The sequence below is a fragment of the Phlebotomus papatasi genome, chromosome 3 (genome assembly GCF_024763615.1).
Source record: "Phlebotomus papatasi isolate M1 chromosome 3, Ppap_2.1, whole genome shotgun sequence".
Taxonomy (NCBI): Eukaryota; Metazoa; Arthropoda; class Insecta; order Diptera; family Psychodidae; genus Phlebotomus; species Phlebotomus papatasi.
Window position 1 is genome coordinate 22,439,205 of NC_077224.1, and position 21,366 is coordinate 22,460,570.

Here is a 21,366-nt window from a genome sequence, read left to right on the forward strand (position 1 = left end):
TATTCAAAAGAAAGCCCCTGCAGGTATGCAAATTTTCTCGATGCATAATGCCATTTTGCGCGTTATTTTCGGTTCCAAAAATGTGCATAATCCCGGGACTGAGTGTACTTGCTTTAAGACTGTTAGTTGATTGTCGAACAGATTTTCGAGTAGCTTTAGTGTGGCTTTGTCTCTTCGAAAAGTTATTACTAAATAGAGCTTATCTTAGCTACTAAAAGTTTATCTAGACTTATCATAGGTTTTAATTTAACAATAAAATCCAAACAACTCCACTGAATATTGTGGAACTATAGAATTATTGTTTTAAATAGAAGTTTTACTAATCTTATGAGCTATTAGCATCACACAATAACTTTGCTTTTTAAACATAGGGGAGACTGGGGCAATACTAGTCAAAATGCATATTTAATTCTTTCACGATCTCTGAGAAAACTTAAACGTTTTATAATGCGCATATTCTTGTAGGAAATTTACTGCTCTACAACATTGCATAAGACTATTTTCCTCTATCTCGAAAGAAGTGTGATTTTCGAATCATTTTCTAAAAGTCGATTTTGTAGAGATTCTCAAAATTACTGGGGCAAATTTTGTCAGTCTTCTGATAATTTGTGACGTTTTACTCTCGCAAATGTTAAAAATATCAAATAGACATATTTTTATAGGAAATTTATTCCTCTACAACTTTGTCGAAGATAATTTTTCTCTATCTTAACGAGAAATGTGCTTAAATTGAGCTAATCAGTATTGATATTTTCTGTAAGCCAAATATTCCAAAAATACCCGGCTAACACATTAAGTACTTATTAAGCATTTAATAAGTTCTTAACTCAATGACTTAATTTTAAGGAGTTGTAGAACATTTAATAACTTAAAAAATATATGAAAATGAGACAAACGTCAGCGCTTTGTGGCAAGTAGTGAAACTAATATACCATGACTCAGCCTTAATATTAAGTACTTAAGTAAGGTCTTTGTTAAAGTCCTCAATTAAGTAGTTTGTTTTCTTTTTCTATATCCCCACCCATCCCTCTCTAATTCAGGTCTCAGGCTCTTGGCCTACCATGACCGAAAACCTACATGGTAGAACAATGTCACTAACTCCCAATCACTAACATAAAAATAAATGCATAAATAACACAAATCTGTACTATACACTTTTAAACACTCATAGGAGTGATACTGCCAGGATTCCTAGAAGTATTATATTTGGATGCCTTAAGTAGTTTGTATTAAGAACATAAAAAGTATTTTCACTAAGTACTTAATTAAGGACTTTCTATTAAGCGCCTTTTCAGCAGTTCCAAAAACATATTTTTAATTTGCCATGTTTTTTTTTTATTTGTCAAAGTAAAATTCTAAAATACACTACTGAGAACATTGCTACCACTGCCCTGTTATGTTGCCCGGCACGACACTTTTTTCTCAGGTTGCAACTATTGCCGGATGGAATTCTTGTCCGCAAGAAGTGTTTTAGATGAATCTGGAACAAAAAATCAATAGAATGATCAATATTAAATACAAAACTTTTTAAAGTGTAAACTCCCGAAACGTGAGCTTATGAGACTCTCGGTATACGCCAGTGGGACTGGAGAGAGGATTCATCGAAATTTGGTAATTTTGTGGGTAATTTACACTCCCGGATCACGCGCTAGAGGGAAGATTGAACAGAAAATGGGATAGTTGTTAAAAATTCAAGCAGTCGTATCGCAAGTTGAAAGCATCAAAGAAAGGATTTAATATCTTGGGATACTTGTAGGAAAATAACATTTCCGGATTACAAGCTATAGGGACTACGGGGAGAGCATTCAGTAACTTACCAAATCAAAATGCAAAGAAGAGTGTTAAATTGACTGCCTTTAATTATAGCATTGAGCTAGTAACAGCTTACCTTGTGTTAGCCGGATAGGGCTCAAAATTTCATTATTTTTTATTTTACATAATCCTTCCTCGAATCCCTTGAAACTTTGTAAGTTTAAGAAATTTCATGAAAGCTATCCATAATAATACAAATTTCAAGCCTCAGCCTCTTTTATTTTAGAAAACAGTGAATATTGAAATTTTCGTTTTGACAAATTTTGCCCCAGTCTCCCTTTATCCTTGAGATTTCGGTGAGAATGAATGAAATCTTGGGCTATTCATCTCGATCATCCTCATAGACATTTTCGAAAAGATATGTTTGCAAAACTAAAGTTACTGTGTGTTGGACATGTTGGATATACATAATATATCTGTTGCTGTTTATAGCACAAATAAATCACGGTGAAGAAAATTCTCCTTAGCGCAAAAAAAACATTGATTCCCAATTGAACGATATAAAAGCACAAAAAGCTCTCGTTTTCGAACTCTTACTGCTATTTAATGATGGTATATTTTTGAAAAGGAAAAGTCAAAGGAAGGATGTTTCATCGAATGCATGTCATGGTGGAAATGTATGAGATTTTTCATTTTGAAATTGGCAAATGCAACAAAGTTACTTTATTGGGAAAAATCTTTATTTCCACCCTTCTATTCCCTCCGTTCCTTCCTTCCTTCAGGTCCCACGTTCGGGGCAAGGACTATGTCCCACACTCCCCTGTGTTCTCCGGTGAGAACACTCCCACGGAGGTTGAGATGGGAATTTGGGAGAGGTGGATGTGGCAGAGGTTACTCCGGAAAGCTCAGCATTGGGCTTGGTGTTCTTGGGGGCTCCCGGTGGCTTCAGTAGCTTCAATGCTTGGTGGTGATGATGGTGTTGCTGCTGGGGATTGGGCTGGTGGAGATGGGCGAGGTGATTGATGTTGCCTCCTCGGCGGTCAGTGGTGAAAGAGACCGATTGGCGCTCTTTTACTTATCAGCTGCTGCTGATTTTTCTCCCTCCTCTCCTCGTCGCTAGCGCCCTCGTCGCCTCAGCAGGGCAACACACTCCACAGTTTTAAATTTAAATATGTTGCGCTCGCAACACACACCCCGGGGTCACCAAAAAAAAAGAGAAAAAAAAAAGATTTCGAACCCCCCAGGGGGCAATAAGCCACAATCTCAAAAAAAAACAAAATATAACAAATCTCATTAATAACAATAACAATTAATAAGTAGTAGAGCAAAACAAAATGAGTAGTATTAGAGAGTAACAATTTCGAGAGAAAAAAGTAAAATTTAGAATTAATAGTTATAAGTCAAAAATGTTAAGGATTTCGCATCGATAGGCCGACCTAATTATTAGCGCCAGCGAAATAACTTAACTATAAGTTTAAAGTGTGTGTAAATACTTTCAAAAGAATAAGATATTATTACTAAGGACCACCCCATTTCGATCACCAAGGCGGATCATTAATATACATGATCTAATAGGGAATTACTCTACACGAATGGTCACGATTTTATCCCCCCAAATCTCCCGCCTCAGCACCATTATAATCCGATCAGGATTTCAGCTATTCCGCTGAAGAGCATTCCGCGTAAAAATGTAGAAGCGGGAAGGAGAGTCTCAGCCGAATTACAATGTTGGGGAAAGAGAAATCCTGAAGGGCAAAGAGAAAACCCCTTTTTCCACCGACACTGCCCTATTGCCTCGAATATTGAACATGATAAAATTTTACTCGAGAAACTACATCCCGATCAGAAAAATGTGGCTGCCTCTAACTGCAGAGAAATGGGAAACAAATCGCGACCAAATTCAGTACATCCCAATCGAAAAAAAAGTAAAATAAAATAGATAATCGAATTAAGGTGTCCGAAATTATATGTGACGTCAAAACTGACGAAGGAGAAAAATAATTAAAGTATTGGCCAATAAAAATTGATTGGTTTTGTCGTCTTGACGAAATACCGAATCAAAATACTAGTGACAGCAAGAAGTGCTACTCACTTTAAATTCCCAAGGGACACTGCTAGCAATGTGTCTTAAAAGGGGATAACAGTTTGATGATTGAAATAGCCGAACATAGTTCGCTTCAGCATAAGGCTGGGCTATATCTGTATCAATCATCTCGATCAAAATGAACACCTAAAGGCGAACGACCATAATTTTAATTTAGGTCTATCCATAATGAACGATGGCCTACTTATGAATTTCTCCGTTCACAAGAAATAGAAATTAAATAAAATTAATAATATGGTCTCTCTACGTTACCCGCTCATACACCCGTACAAAAATCAAGTTACGTTAGATACAAAAGAAAGTTCCAGTGACGATGCCGATATTGTTGCCAAAAAAATAATCCGTCCTGCTGGCAAAAATCCCTTAACCTGGCTTGATGTCCTTACGGTGGAATACTGCCTTGCGATGAGTGTTCAGGTCTTCCAACTCGTAAGTTTGTCCGTGAACGGACAACACCTTGCTCTTCACCCATGGACAAAATTTCGCCTGAATCTTTTTATTGGCATCAGACAACACAAAGGATCGCCTGTAGACCACGTCACCCACGGAAAATCTACCCGGCTTCTTACGTAAATCGTATCGCTTTTTAGACGACTCATGGCATTTCTTCGACCTATCCATGGCCTTCTGTCTGGCCAATTTTAACTCCTTTATCCTCTCTTCGATCGATGGAATCGTATTAGCATCGGAATGCGTATACTCATCCCCATGTGAAATCATATTTTGCCCAAAATTTAAATAATACGGAGAAAATTGTGTAGTGTCGTGTACCGAGGATCGCATAGCCATCCCTATTTCGGCTAAATATTTTGGCCAATTTGTGTGTTTAGACCCTATATACGACCTGATAGCAGTAACAATAGTCCTATTTGCTCTCTCAGTAGGATTGGCTTGTGGGGTATACCCTGAGGTAAACCATTGGGCAACACCGAGATTTCTCAAAAAGGACTGAAGTTGAGCGGATTTGAAACTACTACCATTATCGGTCAGAAGGACACGAGGGACTCCGAACTGTGGGAAGACATTTTGAGACAAAATTTTGATAACAGAGTTTGCAGTAGAATTTCTAAGAGGATATAAAAGGACATACTTGGTCAGCTTGTCGATCAAGACCAAGATAAAGCGATGGCCCATAGTACTAGGTACTAAAGGTCCGATAAAATCGGCTGATAGATGTTCCCAGGGACGTGATGCAACTACATGATTACCCATCGGAGGTGTTAAATCATAATTCGGGGCCTTAGATTTCTTACAAGTTTCGCATTTACGGATATAATTGCGCACGTCTGTGCGAAGGCAAGGCCAATAAAAATATTCCGTAATTCTGCGGAAGGTTTTAAAGAACCCGAAATGTGCCGAAGTGGGATCATCATGGTATTTCTGCAAAATGGCCTGACGTTCACCCTTAGGGACACAGCATCTCCACCTAAAACTATAAGTTCCTAAAGGAGTTTTATAGCGGATATACTTGTAAAGCCGGCCGTCTTCTAATTTATACTCCGGAAGGCTGCTCGGGGATTTCGAGACTTGGTCATATAGAGACGCATACCATTTATCTTCCCGGGTCGAAATGGTATTAACGTTCCGTGAAAGGAAATCAGCTATCACGTTACTTTTACCGGGACGGTGGACTATGTCAAAGTCAAATTGCTGAAATTCCAACAACCATCTTCCTATACGACCACGGGCTTGCTTCTGGGATAAGATCCACTGGAGTGCAGAATGATCTGTCTCCAAAGTGAACTTGGTATGAAGCAAGAATTGCGAAAACCTTCGAAGACAAAATAGACAAGCCAAGGCTTCTTTTTCCGTAGTAGAGTACTTCTGCTCAGCCGCCGTGAACTTTCGCGAAATATAGCAAATAACTCCTTCCTCATTACCTACTCCCTGAACAAGGACTCCCCCCGCCCCAACATCACTAGCGTCAGCACGCACTATGAAGGGTTGAGAATAGTCGGGAAGTTTTAAAATAGGGGCAGATACAAGGAGCTGCTTCAATTCCGAAAAGCCACGGTCGGCCTCCGGAGACCATTCAATCCTTAAAGGATTACCTTTTAAAAGGTCGGTTAAAGGAGCCGAAATACTCGCAAAATTTGGGATGAAACGCCTGAACCATCCTGCCATACCGAGAAACTGACGTAATGCCTTGGGTGTTTTAGGGACAGGAATATTGCAGATGGCTTGGACTTTACCATCGTTTGTACTTAGACCCTGAGTGCTTAAAGTGTACCCCAGATAGTCTAACTCTGACATACAGAATTTAGACTTCTCCAGGTTGATGGAAAGATTGGCTTTTTTCAAACGACCAGCGACCTCATTTAAAATTTTCAAATGGGATTCAAAATCTTGAGTGAGAACAATGATATCGTCCAGAAAACAAAAGACATTGGGCTCTAAGTCGCATCCAATAACCATATCCATCAGTCTCGCCATCGTCATAGGACTATTTACTAAGCCAAAAGGCATTCTTCTGTAGCAGTACATCTTTCGTCCTGGGATAGCGAAACTAGTTTTGATCTGAGATTCTTCATCGAGCGGAATTTGCAAGAATGCGTCACTCAGATCAATGGATGATAGATATTTGGAGCTTTCTATACGATTAATAATGCTTTCAAGATTTGGAATAGCATAAGCATCTCTTATTGTTACTTTATTTAAACCTCGAGCATCAATGCAAATTCTAATTTTGCCCGATTTCTTCATTTGAATATTAGGAGGTGAGTTCCATGGAGAAAAAGAAACTTCCCGAAGTACCCCCATCCTAACCAGTCTCTGAATTTCAATATCCACTGCGGGAAGAAGATGATATGGGACAGGATAAGATGGTTTCCTTACGGGAGGGTTGTCACCAGTATCTATCGTGTGCTTTAAAATATCCGTGCAACCGAAAAAGTCCTCAGTAGTGATTAAAAAGTTTTTGATGGATTTTTCTAACTCCAGTCGTTCTGACTGGGAGAGCAGAATTTGATTATCCCGGGAATCAGGGACTGTTGAAAGTGCATTCAACAAAACTGGTTGTATGCCAAAGGCATGCCAAAAATCCATCCCCAAAGTAAAGGGTATGGAAATTTCAGGGACTAATAGGGTGGGAATCAATTCTGTTCTACCATTGAAAGTTATCATTAAATCGACTACTTTGGTGGATAAATAAGTTGAACCATCGGCTACACGCACAACGATATTCGAAGTTCTTGGGACTAATTTTAGAATTTTTACTAAGTTCATGCAACCACATCCTAATATACTCTGAGACGCTCCACTGTCCAATAAAGCCATAGCCTCCTCAATGTCAAAAATTTTAACTTTAATATAGGGACGATTTTCCCCGTTAGGGTATATAATAAAGGATTCTACCTCTGAGGGAGGGACAGAATCATCAGAAATTAAGGACTCATTGTCTGACTCAAATTGTATTAAATCTCCCACTGTATTTGAATTTACATTAATGGTATCAACAAAAGAAATGAGATCATGGTCATTGGAATCATCCATAGAGAGGTTTTTTGGAGATTCCGCGACCTCAGACTCTCTGTCTACTACTGGGTCGCATTGGGTTCCCCCTGTTGAGGGTTACAAACTGGACAAAGTCCATAAATAGTGCCGATCTTACCACACTTGAAACAAAGGTATTTGGGTCTTGTTGGGCAACTTCTAACATTATGGGAATTGCTCTTACAATGTATACAAGAATTTTTTCTGAATTGTGAATTGGGGTTGGAATTGGAATTGAGATTGGAATTAGGATTGGAATTAGAAGATTGAGAAGTACCCTCAGCACCATTGGATGAGTTACTCCCCCCACCCTGTCTCTGAATTGAGGAAGAATTGGTGTTTCGCCCCCCATTCCGCCCATTATCACGTGAAGAGGAATTTCTCCCCCCACCCCTTCCAGATTGCCTGGAATTGCCCCAGGATGAGGAATTGTTCCCCCCACTTCGCCCCCTTTGATCAGAAGTCCTGGCCAGGGACTCTGAATTATTTGTGGATGATTCCTGAAAACTCCCTATCTCATTAAATCGCACATTTCTGGGACGATCGAGAAAAGCATAGGAGCGGTTCCTCTCAATAAGTTTTAATTTTTGGGATAGCTCCGCTAATGTTGGGATTTCATATAGAAGAAGAGCATTAGACAGAGAGTAATGGAGATTTCTACGGATGAGACGAACTTTCTCGACTTCCGAAATTTCTTCATCCAGCTCCTCGAAGAGAGCTAACATGGATGCAAGAAAGACTTCTGCATTCTCCCCCACCCCCTGCTTTCGATCCTCAATTTTCTTCCTAATAGCGAAATCGCTCTCAAGATTGCAAAAAGCACTTAGAAATTTCTCGCGGAACTCCTCCCACGTACAACTTAAAAGATATTCCGAAAAGGAATCATACCACGTTTCAGCCCCATCGGAAAGTAAGAGTCTTATAGACCAAACCACCTCCTGCAGAGAAACGCCCTGGATCATGGCCATTCTCTCAACATCCCGCAAGAAGATTTTGGCCTTTTTCCCCTTGCGGTCACCAGAGAACCTAATTCCCCAGTCCTTTAACTGCAGGGGTTTTAATCTACGTGGAGCTGGTGTAGGAAACGGGTAGTGGCGTGACAAATTTTGGGGTTGAGAATCCCTAAATTCCCCAGAATGGACAGAACTGGATCTGCTGGAGGATCGAGATCTTCTACCAGCACATGAGAGTCTCAATTGCTCCATCGAATCCTGAATATTTTTCAGGATATTCTCAAGACCTTTTATTTGAGCATTCTGAACATTAAATTGCTCAACCGTAACAAATTGGGATTGGGGCCTATCTTGAGGCTGAGACACCGTGGATCCAATATTTGGGATGTCGAAAGTATCCCTACGGTCTTGCGAAAGGTTCAGATGTGGGTGCTTAAGAAATTCTGGGACAAAGGACTCACTGGAGGCAGAAAGTTTAGATGTGGGCTTCTCAAATGGTACCTTCTTCTTCTCCTGGACATAACAGTCCGAAAATAGGGACTTTTTTGGGCTTTTAAGACGTTTAGTCTTTTGGACAGGTGAAGCAGGACGAGGAATAGCACCCCCCACTTTTCCCGAGGCAGCATAATTCTTCAACTGTTCCCTGAACTGTTGCCTAAAATTTGCAAGTTCAGCAAGAGCAGGACCATAAAGGGCATTTTTGGGATCTCGAGGGTCTGATGTGAATTTTAATTTATTTTCGATGTGCTGAAACATTGTGAAAATCTCAGCTTGCTTCGAAAAAAGGACCTCGATATTCCCTACTTGCTCTCTAAATTTTTTAATAACTTGTAAGGTGTCATCCCTAATTTTTTTAGCATCGCCTTCAACGGGAAATAAAGGGTTTCCGCCAGCAATAGCAACCTTTAAAAGATCGCGGGCTTCTTCTAATGAAGCTGGCCATTTAATTCCCCTGGCCTGTAATTCCCAATCCAGTTGTTCTTCTGAGAGAAATTTTGGATTGAAATCCTCCATTTCTAACAGAGAACTCCCCAAAAGGGGGTAAAAATAGCCGAAAAAAGAAAAAAAAATCTCCCAAAAAGGGAAAAAAAAGAAAGAAAAATATCCTAATACACTCCTATTCCAGAGAAAATGGATGAAAAATCCAGAAAACTACACCCAATGGAGATATAAATCACGAAAGAAAAAAAAAATCTCCAACGGAAAATCACAAAGAATATTATACGGAATAAATTACACGACGACAAGTAACAAATTAACATTCTCTTCCACGCGCCAAATTTTTTATTACCCCACCGTTAAGTCAATCGCATTCACTCCTAATGAGTTGCAAAAATCACCAAAAATGCACTGATAAGAGGTCAATGAACTCTGGGGAACCGGCAAATTAACCATGGGATAAACTTGAAAATCTACTCACGATTTCCTTTTGCGTCGGGCGCCAAAATATTGGGAAAAATCTTTATTTCCACCCTTCTATTCCCTCCGTTCCTTCCTTCCTTCAGGTCCCACGTTCGGGGCAAGGACTATGTCCCACACTCCCCTGTGTTCTCCGGTGAGAACACTCCCACGGAGGTTGAGATGGGAATTTGGGAGAGGTGGATGTGGCAGAGGTTACTCCGGAAAGCTCAGCATTGGGCTTGGTGTTCTTGGGGGCTCCCGGTGGCTTCAGTAGCTTCAATGCTTGGTGGTGATGATGGTGTTGCTGCTGGGGATTGGGCTGGTGGAGATGGGCGAGGTGATTGATGTTGCCTCCTCGGCGGTCAGTGGTGAAAGAGACCGATTGGCGCTCTTTTACTTATCAGCTGCTGCTGATTTTTCTCCCTCCTCTCCTCGTCGCTAGCGCCCTCGTCGCCTCAGCAGGGCAACACACTCCACAGTTTTAAATTTAAATATGTTGCGCTCGCAACAACTTCTTCTCCAAAGGAATATGAGCTTGGCTTGGAATATTGTGTGATTCATTGTTGCATTTTAATGACGTGGTATATATCTGAGTTTTTTCTTATACTGGTGGCCTACACAAGAAATTTCTACCCAATTTTCCTTTGACACACTTTTTCACTAGTTCTCCACGGAGCCTTTCTTTTACATCCACAATTTTCTACTTTAGCTTCATGGAAAATTCCTCTCTGATGTTTTCTTGTAGTTTTCCCCACAGCAAATTACCTTGAGAGAATGGTACAAAAAACTCGATGCAACGTACCTTAATTCAAAATACACAGACAAGTGTCTGTGATTCGTGGAAAATTAAGTTTTTCCCTTGCACTTGTTTTTCTTCATTCAAACGACAAAAAAATGCTTCACTATATAATCGCAACAAACTCATATCTTTTGTTGCGGTTGACATACCGTTAGGAAAATATTCACTGAAACAGGAAAGTTACTTGAGAAAAATATCTAGGATTATTTTACATCTTCATATAGTCAAGTCTTTGGGGTTGGATAGATGTGCTAAAAGTGTAGAAAGATTTTCGCGAGTGTCACTAAGAAATGCCGGATAGGGTGGCTCGTGGGATATTATTTACTGCAAAATAAATTCATACTCAACCCACGAAAAAAAATGTTTATGCTATATCTTTTTCCCCCTGTGAATTTTTCATATTTTTAACCTCTTACCTCAACCTCAATCCCCTCTCTCTCTTTTGTTTGCTAGGCAAATAGATAGAAATACCCTGTGAATTTGCGAAAAAAAAAGTAAGGGTGCTTTCTTAGGTCCCAGAGAGCACCCTCCGGAAGACGTGAAAGACGCTCAAAGATGGATGTGTGAACACTTTTCGTGGAAAGTGTTTTTCACATACATACATCCCCTCCCCCCAGAATCCGCATGGAAAATGCTCTATAAGATTTGGAGGGAGGACAGAAAAATGGCAGATGAAAGAAAATATCCGAATCATTGCTCCGATGTTCTATGCATTATATACGTTTAGTTTATTGTGTGAAGAGAGCTTTCTTCCTCCCACATGAAACAGCTAGAGGGATGGAACTAAAGCAGCTTCCCAGAGAAAACACTGAAGAAAATACACGCGCCCAGACAATCTTTTCAATCCTCATACCTAATGAAACGTGAGAGCCTAGAAATTTGATACGTGACCGGAAAGTGAATTTGTTAGAACGTCTAATTTTTTTTTACTAGCCACACACACACATTTTTTTCTTTCTGGAGAGGTCACTGGAAATGCCAGAGAAAGTATGTAGCACCATCCTTAACTGGACCATTGGGGAAGTGTAAATTTTCCCACTAAAAATGTATAAAGAAGCCGATCGATCATGGACAATTTCACGGGCAGAACTTTTTGTGGACAGAAGCATTTTTCACTTCGAACTTTTTAAAAATTAAAGAATTTTAGTAATATTTGCGCAAGCTTCAGACTATAAGTATGTTAAGTCCTAGCCCCTGGCGAAGTGTTTTTTTATATGGAGCTGTTTGAAGCTAACTCACAAATTGATCAGAAACTCAGTTTACGCTTCTCAGAACAAGACCGCATTTAGACAGATAATATAGTATAGGGTAAGTGTGCCAAATTTCGGCATAGTTGCATGCAAGCGTCAAAGTCTCAAGTTTGAAAATGTAATATTTCTAATACAAATTGATTTTTTTTATTCTTTCTTCTGAAAGAGTATTGCATGGAACCTAGTAAAGAGTTTACCGTCTTTATTTACTCTAAAATCATTCTTAATACATTTTAAAATGAATGAAAATATAGACATAGCTTTGGTACCCTATTTCGGCCACCTTCATTCTCATAGTTCCTTGCCCTTCGGGAATTCTTCCAATATCTTTTTCACGTCATCTCGTTTGCCGTATAGCTACTTTTTTGTTATTCTTTTGCATTGTATAATCTTTAGAGTACGTAAAATCTAAACGTTCATGGAAATTCGAGGAACAAAAATGGTGGCTGAAATTGCAAGCTGGCCAGAATTTGGCACACTTACCCTATTTATCCCTCTTTACAAGGCTCAGAGTCGTGTACACAAGGCTCACCTCAATTTTGACATATATCGTGTAACGATCACGAGTGCAGAAAAATTCCCATACGCATTTGTATGGGAAAGTAGAAATTGGCTTCGACTTTGAAGGCCACTCACCGGTGACTAGGTTTAGCCTTATTCCCAAAGGCCTCAATATCCTAAATAGGCACCAATTTTATTGTTTTTTTTTTTTTCAAAATATAATATAATAGATCATTTGCCCTCAATAATCCTAAGTGATAATAGCTTGAGAATCGGTCAAGACTTGAACTTTGGACAAAGGGAACACGGATTTTGACCTGGACTTATCCTCCTTTATTACTACACAAACAACGTTTCGAAACTTTATGGATCCTGATAGGGGACTCTCCGGTGGTGGTCAGTGGATTTGAAGTCACTTCACAAAGAAAAACACTTCTTCAATCTTTCCCAGAGCTTTCGGTCCTGGATGTGGACCTTCTTCAGTGGTCGACTAAACTATGTTTTTTGTAAAAAAAAAAGTAAAGGACTCATAAAGTACAAAAACATAGTTTAGTCGACCACTGAAGAAGGTCAACATCCAGGACCGAAAGCTCTGGGAAAGATTGAAGAAGTGTTTTCTTTGTGAAGTGACTTCAAATCCACTGGCCACCACGGGAGAGTCCCCTATCAATACACATCACGCCAGTTCTTCATCCAATTCTTTATGGATCCTTCCTCAGGTCTACAATGTATAAAATTAAACATACCTTACAAGTATTGTCGAAGTTTTAATAAATCCTCCTGAATAATAGATTTCCTCACCAATGAAGGCGGTCCTTGCCGCCGCTCCCGCGAGGCGGTCCGCTTCTTCATTTCCCGTTATACCCCTGTGTTAAGGTATTCAATGAAGATTGACGCTACATTTCTATGAGGCCGTTTCTAACATTTCTGCACTCACTCACGAGACCAGAACGCGACTCATATCCTCTTATGGACAGAATCGCAGCTCTACTATCTGAGAAAATTTGAACTTTTCTACCCTCAATGCCAGATTCCACTAGACGCTAATTTGAAACTCCGAGCAATGGTAACCGGCGCCTGAGATTCCCTCAACCCGAGAACCGTTAGTGAAATAGAGCGACCATCGGACTCGATGATCTCATCCGTGCGTTCAGCCCAATCAGCCCTCGTATGAACTATTGCTTTAATTCAGGGGTGTCCAAGAACAGTTGAAATCGAATAAAAACGTCAAAATAAGTTTGTTTAGGTAGCGTTTTGACCATTGACGTACAAGTTTCATTTGACGTTTGCTCGGTTTCAAACGGTTTTTGCACACCTCTGCTTTAATTATTCTCTTGGGAAGTCTTCCCTTAATATGGAAGTCATCCCTCATTGGAAGATCTGGATGTCTAGCAACAGTCATATCGAGTATTCTCATATGGCCTGCTGGGTGACAACCAACCTTCCAAGTTCCAGCCGAGCGTAACCTCAGAGCTGCCATACTCGCTTCCGACTTTATGAAAATCGGTAATGGCTTAACATGGCCTCCAGAGCAGCGGTTGGCGCTGTTCTTATGGCCCCTGATACCGCAAGGTAGGGGGTTCTTTGAAGTCGTTGTAGGGTCCGCGCCGAATTTTCAAATTTGACTCTCGGTCATCATATCACAGCTCCGTAAGAAATTATTGGCCTACCGATTGCTTTATACATCCATAGGGTGGAATCACCACTTCTCGCCAGTGTCCCACTTTTCGCCACTTATATTGATAAAATAATTTGTATCTCTACTGCTAAAAATTAGAGTCGAAAAACTCTAATTTTTTGTTTTGAATTTAAATGTTTAAGCATTTTTCAGAGGAATATTTTAAGCAAGTGCATCGAATCCAATATTTCTTACAAAATATAGTAAGTGTCATGAAACTTTTATTGAACAAAATTTACGATTTTGAATAAATAATTTGTTTATTGAACATTTAATTACATTCGACGATTACATAAAATTTGTATTCAGTTACTTAATATTTCATTTTATATTATTTATATGTAAAAATGAGCCATGGCGGAAAGCGGCAATATTCTATAATTGATTCACCACCTGTCGCCATAGCTTTTCAATAGGCGACCCTAACTTCACTTTGTAGATTCTCAGTTGTCAAATCTGCCTTGTTTACTTTCTGCAATAGTCTAATAATTTAATTTCCCAAATAAAACCGAAGAAAATTCATTTAAAGTGAGTAATAATAAGGTGGTCATGAGGAAAAAGAAATGGTGAATGTATTCTTTGCATAATATTCCTAAAAATAATCGAGTTTGAACCTTTCCGAATGGGTGGCGAGAAAAGGTTACAAAAGTGGCGAAAAGTGGTAAAGTAAACTGTCGCTAATTCGGCTCTTTTAAGATCGGGCTACCTTTTAATTCGACCAGCAGTTAAATTTGAAAAAAGTTTGTTGACATTTTTACTTTTGCTTATTCTTGTTAAACGAAGAAAATATGTTCAAATTTCCCATGTTTTTCCATAGTTATGATGTTATTTTGAATTATAAAGGGTTTTCATTAAATTTAAGCAAATATTGGAATGTAAACTTGATACAGATGAACAAAAAGTCTTTGCATTTCAAATAGTTTGGCGCCCGAATTTCTCTAGTTCGGGTGACATTTCAGTCCCAAATACCCAAATTTGAGAGAGTCTACTGTAAAAAGTGGCGACAAGTGGTTATTTTTGCATTGTTAATAAAAATCAGTTTTTTAGGTACTCCCACGTTAAATTGTAGGTCTATTGTCTTGACGAATCTAGAGCCAATATATCTAAGTAACTTTGTGTTAAATTTGGGTTATCTTATTATAAGGGGTCAAAAGTTATATTAAATTTAATTTCACTTTTTCCTAAAAGTGGCAATAAGTGGTTACTCCACTCTAATACAATTTTCGGCGATAGACTCCAAGTCTTGCCGAGAAGTCGTCGACAACTGAAAAGGGATCTAGTTGCCGCATTAATTCGTATGTCCCTTCCAGGATAGTCTGCACTGGATCTTGTTAATATCTTATCAATTTGATAGAGCTTTGTCACAGTTTATATTTGAAGAACATCCTTTTGAAAAATTTTGATCAAAATCTAAGTTGGCCGCCGATTTGACAAGACTTCTTTATATTGCATAAAGGTGTCTACACATTGGGAGCAATTTTCGTCAAAAATTGCGTTTTTGATAGAAATTTGACGTTTCCCCCTACAACGCTGCAGGGAATTTCCTTCAAAATAGAAATTTTTGACAAAAATTGCTCCCAATGTGTAGAGGCCATAAGGAAAAACATCCTTTTGACAAACTTTTTTGTCACATCGACAAAACTTATTCACAAAGTACTTTAAGAACAGAAGCCTGGCAAAAGTCAGTTTTCATCTAAATAGAAAATGAAAAACTTTTGTCAAATTGGAGAACAACATCCTTTTGACAAAATTTTAACAAGATTTAGGTGACCGCTTGGCAAAACTTTTTTTTTTAATATGAGTCACTCATTTCTCTTGACCGAATGTCGTCGAAAAAGCCCCATTTTCTTCTATACATTTGTCGTGCGTTACTTAATAATTGAGTGACAGTTCTGTCCTACCCTTCAATGCTCTGAGTATTAGGTAAATTTATCCACAATTCCCTATCCGTTTGTGGGGGGGGGGTGTTTTTTTTTTTTTGAAAAGAACCAGAAAAGCTCCTGAGTGATTCCCTTCTCTGGTAGAGTTCAAAGTAAATGCTGGAGGAGTTCTTGAGGGATGAATAGGAGCGACAAGTGTGTACAAGGAGATTCTCATGTGCTTAGGGGGCGTAAACGGTGGACAAGGAATAAATTGGCATTTTCTTTTGAAAAGGGACAAACAGCGTGACAAAAACCAGGAGAAAAGCCAAAACTGCTTTTCCCTGCCCAAATCATTGGGGCAAGTGCACACAGAAATTCCTTGTCACTAAATTCAATTAGCTGTAATTAGTGTCCTGGAGATTTTCCTGCAAAACTTCCACCGCAAAATTTGAAGGAGAGGAAGAATGTCTCGTCACTTTTTTGGGCATTTTGAGTTTGAGGGTGAATGAAAAGTTTAGTTGGAGGTGGTTTGGGGTGACAAGTTGAAAGTTCATGTAGAACTCTATCATACAAATAAAAGTTAACACTCCCAATGGGAACGTTTAAGGTGAAGCAAAAGTAGCGCTTGTGAAGTTTATATGGATGACTTTTGGCCCATTTAAGGTAAATTTGTTCCTCCACTTTGCAATTTGTTGTATGGTAGAATTTCATCTTGAGCTTTAGTGCGGGGGTAAGGGGAACGATGGCCTGAGTGAAGTTCAATTAAGAGAAGAGTCTCCTAAATGCACAACTTGGTCTTGAGCCTTCCCCAGACAACAATCGTTTGAGGGATGATTTCACCTTCATAATATTTAAGGAGCCACGATGAATATATGAGAGGAAAACACTATATGGATGAGGAAAATTTTCTTAGTTTTACCTTCTGCTTAAGTAATGGCAATTGAGATAGTTACTTTGGGTTTTTCCATAACGAGCCAAGTCATTAAGACTTGAGACATTTAATATCCAACGAATATTTTAGTTGAGAAAACCTTTCCTTGAGATACCTTAAAACTGATATTATTTCAAATTATCCTCTGACATACAAAAACTTATTTTTTATTGCTTAATTTCCTTTGACGCAAATTAATCAAAATATTTTCAACATTTGCTTATTTTGCAAAAATTATGGGTGTTGCTTTAGTATACTTAAACGAAAAATTTTAGCCCTAAACTCAGCAAAAAGGTGTAAAATGTTAATATTCCTTCATTAAAATATTTTTAGTAAATCACTTTTTTTTTGTTGCAATTTATGCATCTGATACACTAACACAATAAAATGCAACAATTAAAAAATGCATCCCATGTATTGCAGTAACTTTTTATTGTTTTTCATTTGTTCTGTGTTCATATTAATTTTTAATTGATTACCCTAATTTTGCAATTACTGTTTGTATAAATATTCATAAATTAATTTGTACATCAAACTCAAATATGAAATATGCTATACATTACTTTTTAACTTTTAAACATGCCTCCTGCCATCTGCAAAGTTGCTAGATAAAGTTTCGGTGTTTTGAAACAGAATATTGTCTTGCTCTCGGGGCTTTAGTCTTATCATACGTTTACATTCTCTTTCTTAGAACTGCCCTTTGCAACTAAGATACATTGGCAATATACCTATCCTAAAATAAGTTACATAAATCAATTTTGGTAAAGAAATTTAAACATTTCGAAATTCTCGATAAAAATTCATAGAGAAATGTAAGCAGTAAAATGGCCGATCAAGTATTTCAATCCATCAAACACTGTTTTGCGTACTGTTAGAGGAGGCAACAGGAAACTTTCTTACGAAAAAAAAGCTCAGTAGTGTTGAGCTTTTGTCTTTCTATATGCTATAAATCTTGTGAGCAAAAGTGAAGTGAACGCCGTATGTGGCCAATCTAGGAAGAGAAGTTACGGAAGATTCGCAGTTCTTTTGCTATAAAAATTGACATTTCTACATTAGTGCCCGGGATTTTACATTTCCTTTACATTTACATTTGTAAACAAACTACTTAAGACGGGAAGTGATCAGTTAAATGTACCAGAATAATCATTAAATGTTAGCCAAGAACAACTCGGCAGGATATGGATTTAAACCATTGAAATTGAGACATGACTTTCGTTCGATAACTTCGCCAATGAAGTGAGAGTTCAAGTTACTGGTCCTGTGAGCCCATCAAAGTCCTTACTTTTATTTGTCAACATTCACTGCAATCTTTCAGGCAGCTGACATCGGAGACTCTTCCGATATCCACTTAATTTAAGTTACTAATCGTGTCGAGGCCTATAAATTAAGCATGTCTCGACCAAAAACGGGACACGTCAATGGCAAGTGGACCTGCCGACATCAAATGCCCTAATCTATATGGGGTAGGAGACAACGGGCAAACACTAAAGTAAGGGGTGGTTTGGATCACCTCATAGTCATATAGTCCCATCTCCGCTTCTATTCTATTCGCTACTCCGCTTCTCAAACGATTGAGAGACTTCTATATCTTCCAGTCTTGATCTCGACAAAATCTGGTGGAAAGATTTCCTTCCACAGATTGAGTCTGGCCTCTTCTGGAGACTTATTAAGTGGTTTGACAGAGTGGCAGAAGCTCTTGCGAGACTTAAGCCTTGCTCTTGGTGTTATGTGACCATGGAGAAGATGCTGCGGTTCAGAAGGAACGAACTCCCCACTGAGCGTTGGCAAGTTTTCGCAGTAAGTTATTTCATGTTTTGACCTTGTTCTTAACATTATTGCAATGGGTCTTGTATGTGAGTGTTCGATCGAGAATTACTTCAAGGTAATTAGGCGTGAAATTGTGTCTAAGAAAGTTTTTCTCCCATCTTACATTCAAGCGAGTCTTCCGAGTGGTCCACCTGTGACGTAGATAGAAACAACTTACCTCTGTTTTAGAGGGAGTGGGTTTTAGTTGAATCTCCTTGTAGAATTTGGAAAACTTTACAAGGCAAGTCTCAAGCTGGGACTTCATGTCTTGAAAGATGTTTTCTTCACAGCTAGAAGCTAGACCAAAAACTAGGCCATTTTTCTGCAGTCTCCATCTACTTTTTTGACCACAGTACTCAACAAAGAATCTGCGGTTATCTAAAAGAACCCCAATCATCTGTGCGAGGCCGTAGTCGTTTGTCAGATTGTAGTGAGAGAAGCATTCTATGGTTTACTGTGTCAAAGACTGCCGAGAGGTCAACGAAGGCAACACCTATGATTTTGCCTTCCTCGAAACTGTCCTTAATAAATTAAATGAGGTACGAAACTTGACAAGAATTCGATTTTCCAGAACGGTATCCAGCTTGCTCTCCGATCAGCTTGTCCTCTATAGCAAGTGTAATCCTTTTCAACAGCATACTTTGAAACATTTTGAAGAGGTGGCACTAAAGAGAAATAAGGCGGTAGCTCCTCGGATCATTGGCATCCTTTCCGGCCTTCGGAATTGCCACTCCTTCGGTATTTTACGATGATTCAAGCAATGGTTAAAGAATTTAAGGATCCAGTCAACAGTGACGGGTCCAAAATTCTTTGTTCAGCGTACAGGCCGTCAATACCTGCCGCCTTCCTGTTTTTCATCGCTTTAATAGCCGAAGTCAGCTCGTTCACACAAAAAGGTGTGCACAGGCGATCGACCTTTAAGACAACATTCCGAATTATATTGGCTTAGCGGCGGTATTACCAACTTTTTCATTTAAGAGCAATTGATGAGCGGTTTGTTTCGCAGTGAGTTGTGGAAGAGTCTTGTCGGTGGTGGGGTCGTTGCCGAGGTGTCGTATCAATCTCCAGGCCTGATGCTACTGTGAGGGAGGTTGAGACCTTAAACAGTCGACAAGTCGGCTAGTGCACTACCAAGCTCTGTCGAAGCATCACTAAAAGGATCCTCTTCAAAAGCCCGGTAGTACTCCGACATCAAATCAGATGTCTCAGAAGGCAGACCAGGGATGTAGCTAATGCGACAGCTCCTAGGAATATACAACCTCGGCATCTTTTTAACTGCTTTCACAAACCGGCCATAATTCTCCGGTTTTGGATCAATGTCTCTCACGGCCAAATCGACATTTAACGAGAATTTTTGCCAATTTGCCTGCAGAAGTTGAACCTTTGCCGAAAAAGAACAACTCCTGGCCTAACGGCACCCGTAACTTGGCACATGATGGATCTATGCTGGGAGCGCGGTATCGGAGGCAGTACATTTTACCGCTCGAACTCCACAGAGAGAGCGGTATATAATAATTCCTCAATTTTGAGTTATATGTATATTTCGACTCCTTACTTCCCCAAGAGGTCGTATTTTGGTAGAATTGTGGATATCTAAAGTTTCGAGATTTTTGGCGTCACGCTGTTCGTCTGTCCGTCCGACTGTCGCCAGCTCTAGAGGCCAAACGGTTAGAGATAGCAACTTGGGACCTAAGGGAGACCTTCCCATAATTCGACCCAATGATCGCTAACATGCCCTTCATTTCCTCCCATGCCTCGCCTTCTCCTCCAAAACCATGTTTTTTTTGGGATTGCTCGAAAACGCGTCGTTCGATTTCTTTTTCAATTTTGGAAATGTTTTAGAGATTACCCAGGCATACATTTCGTCCTGAGACGAAAATACCGTTGAATCATTCCTAATAATGACGATTTTTCAAGGTCAAAGGTTAAAAACACACTAGAAGAGAGCGCATTTTTCAACAGAATGGTATCGTGTTTGCGCTCGTCGGACATCACATTTATATTTTACACAAACATCATAAAGAAGTATTGAAAAAAACGACGTTAGGGAAATTTACTAAAAGGGAATCGGAATTCGTCGGGGGAATGGAGTCATTCTTGGAGAAACGACAATCCTTCCAAAGCTTTCGGCTCGGCCTCCAAGCCTTCATCAGTGGTCGAATCAATTCGACATCCTCATAACATCCTCTGTTATGCCCTGTATCTTCCCTAGACAGATTGAGAGACAAAACTCTGGAAGTTCCTAATTGATTTGACCATTGATAAAGGCTTGGAGACCGAGCCGAAAGCTTTGGAAAGGATTGTCGTTTCTCCAAGAGTGACTCCATTCCCCCGACGAATTCCGGTTCCCTTCTAGTAAATCACAAAGAAGATCTTCTTTGCTCGTCGACAAGCCCGCAATATTCATTGAAATGATACTAAGGGCCAGTCATAAAAAGGACCTTTCCGTGTTGAGTGTGGTCATAACTGCAAAGAATTGCAGGGTTTCACTTGTTTTGTGTATGGGGTTTCGCGTGAAAAATGCAGACACTCTATGTTTAGCCTCGTGATACAAGGATTAGTCAGTACCCGGGGACTGTCCAGGAGCACCGATTTAGTTCCATACGTTCTAAATACGCGTGGAGGTTCCTTTCTTGCTCCAATGTAATTTAGGTAAACAACAAAAGCTTCCACTTGATAATCGTTACAATATGACCACAAAATGCTTTGATAGCTCCGATAATTTTATAGGGAATATCATTGAGTTATTTGCTTAAGTCTTTACACAAAACTTCAAAATCTAAATAATTCTTTCTATAGTCATTCATCTGGATTTAGGAGTCTTTTATATCTATTTT

General features: G+C 39.3%; 1 protein-coding gene across 1 annotated transcript; it reads right to left on the reverse strand.

Moving 5' to 3' along the window:
* Positions 1 to 4,219: 4,219 nt before the first annotated feature.
* Positions 4,220 to 19,796, reverse strand: LOC129805213 (uncharacterized). Its single transcript, XM_055852984.1, has 2 exons — positions 19,661 to 19,796; positions 4,220 to 4,515 (listed from the first exon to the last, which is right to left on the reverse strand). Exons 1-2 carry the CDS (start codon positions 19,794 to 19,796, stop codon positions 4,220 to 4,222), a joined length of 432 nt encoding a protein of 143 aa, XP_055708959.1.
* Between the last annotated feature and the right edge of the window lie 1,570 nt (positions 19,797 to 21,366).

Excerpts from the sequence above, each read along its gene's own strand:
- LOC129805213 (XM_055852984.1), bottom strand. The coding sequence starts at position 19,796 with ATGCCGAGGTTGTATATTCCTAGGAGCTGTCGCATTAGCTACATCCCT. Across the intron at positions 4,516-19,660 it reads TGATGCTTCGACAGAGCTTG|AGAGGATAAAGGAGTTAAAA; the intron begins GTAGTGCACTAG and ends CATCGATCGAAG.